The sequence below is a fragment of the Eschscholzia californica genome, unplaced genomic scaffold (assembly GCF_041429995.1).
Source record: "Eschscholzia californica isolate CP2 unplaced genomic scaffold, dmEscCali1.0.p SCAF_5, whole genome shotgun sequence".
Taxonomy (NCBI): Eukaryota; Viridiplantae; Streptophyta; class Magnoliopsida; order Ranunculales; family Papaveraceae; genus Eschscholzia; species Eschscholzia californica.
In genome coordinates, this window is record NW_028238472.1 from 34,924,959 (window position 1) to 34,926,988 (window position 2,030).

At 41.2% G+C, this 2,030-nt stretch overlaps 1 protein-coding gene across 1 annotated transcript; it reads left to right on the top strand.

Annotated features, from left to right (window-relative positions):
- The first annotated feature begins 1,103 nt into the window (after positions 1 to 1,103).
- On the top strand, positions 1,104 to 1,499 carry LOC147538812 (uncharacterized). The gene has a single exon (XM_086643015.1). It carries the CDS (start codon positions 1,104 to 1,106, stop codon positions 1,497 to 1,499), a length of 396 nt encoding a protein of 131 aa, XP_086499141.1.
- Positions 1,500 to 2,030: the final 531 nt, after the last annotated feature.

Genomic DNA, 2,030 nt, shown 5'->3' on the forward strand with positions numbered 1-2,030 from the left:
TCCGAGTTATGTTCTCTGTTCCAACTCTTCTTCTTCTCTCTATAAGTTATTGCTTGAAGCTCTAGAGAAGAAGAGAAAGAGATCAAACCGATTGTTTTCGTCCCCCCAAAACCGAGATCCCTTTTCTCTCTCTAAACCTGCGTTTTATAAAAAATACTTTCTATTCTCTCCCTCTCTATATCTGTGTTGAAAGAATCTCATGAGATCTCCTTCTCTGATCTTCCAACTATTTCTTCAATCCTTCTTTCCTTCCCGATCAAATCTGTCGCTGTTATAATAATATACCTCCAACCGAATTCCAGCTCACTAAATTGATTTGTTTCCAGTCTCTGTTTTCTTTGTTTTTGAAAAGATAAAAGATGAGATAAGTGGAAAGAAAATCACTCAAATATGGGAGCCAATCGGATAGATATGCTGAATAAAAAGGGTGACTTGATGAGGTGCTTCGCGGCTGCTTAATCCTTAGAAAACGAGGTCGTCGGATGCTCAAAACACGGATCTGGGTGGTAGAAGACCTCGGGAGTACGGTAGGTGATTGAGGGTCGCTGCACAGAATCGGGCCCTCAGAAACATATGCTACCGTGCAGCGTGGCCGAACAAAGTATCGTACAACTCACCACGTCGTTCTGCCATGTCCCTTGTATCCGAAGACGTCCCGAGATGATCCCACTGGTCAACAACATTTGACCGAAACTTTGACCAGTTATAATTTCCAAATCCAGACTCCGATTTGACTTCCGTTTTCGCCGTCGGGTTCGTATTCGTCTCTACATTTCATTTGAGCACTAAGATTTCCAGAATACCCTAACCTCCAAATGACCAAAATGCCTTTAATGTGTCAATCTCTTGATTTTAACCGTTCTTTCGCGCTCAATTCTGTAGAAGACACCTGGACAAAAGAAACAAACAATTCATCAGAGTAACTGCTCGAAATTGACTAACTAACCCGAGTTAAGAGATTCAAATGAGGCATTTTCATGACTCATCCATTGTATTTAGTAGAGTTACAGGAAAGGAATCAACGACCACGTTCCCGTCATGTTGGTTCTGTTCCGGGTCATCGTACGATAAATCGTAACAGAAAATAGGGTCATGAACGACTAATGCGTGACTATTTTGTGGAGAATCCATTTTATGATGCTGCTACATTCCGAAATCGATATCGCATGAGTCGTGATTTATTTCTTCATATCCTCAATACGTTGGTTGCTCATAATCACTATTTTGCACAAGAGCCAGACGCCTTCGGCAGAATGGGTTTATCGCCACATCAAAAGATAACTGCGGCTTTGAGAATGTTTGCTTATGCGACACCAGCAGATGCAATTGACGAATACCTTCGACTTGGAAAGACGACTACAATCGATTCACTACGAGAATTTGTATCAATGATCGTCAATGTGTTTGGCCCTCATTACTTAAGGTCTCCTAATGAATTTGACATTTGTAGGCTTTTAACACTTGGTGAAAACACAAGGATTTCTTGGAATGCTCGGTAGTATAGATTGTATGCATTGGGCGTGGAAAAATTGTCCGACCTCATGGCACGGACAGTATACTGGCCATTGCCATAATCCAACAGTCATACAAGAAGCTGTTGCATCGTCGGATCTTTGGATTTGACATGCATTTTTTGGGTTGCCTGGATCATTGAATGACATCAATGTATTGGAGCGTTCTCCGGTGTTTGATGCAATTGCCACAGGTAAGGCTCCAACTGTTAATTTTGAGATTAATGGTAAGCATCATGATACGGGTTATTATCTCGCTGATGGGATATATCCACAATGGGGTTGTTTTGTTAAAAGCATACAAAATCCGTTAACTCCGCAAGAACAATATTTTACGAGACGTCAAGAATCGGTAAGAAAAGATGTTGAACGAGCCTTTGGTGTATTGCAAGCTCGTTTTGCTATCATCCGAGAACCGGCACGTCTTTGGGATGTAGAAACACTAGGTGATATCATGAAGGCATGTATTATATTGCATGACATGATAATCGAAGATGAAGGACCTAATGTGACTAATGA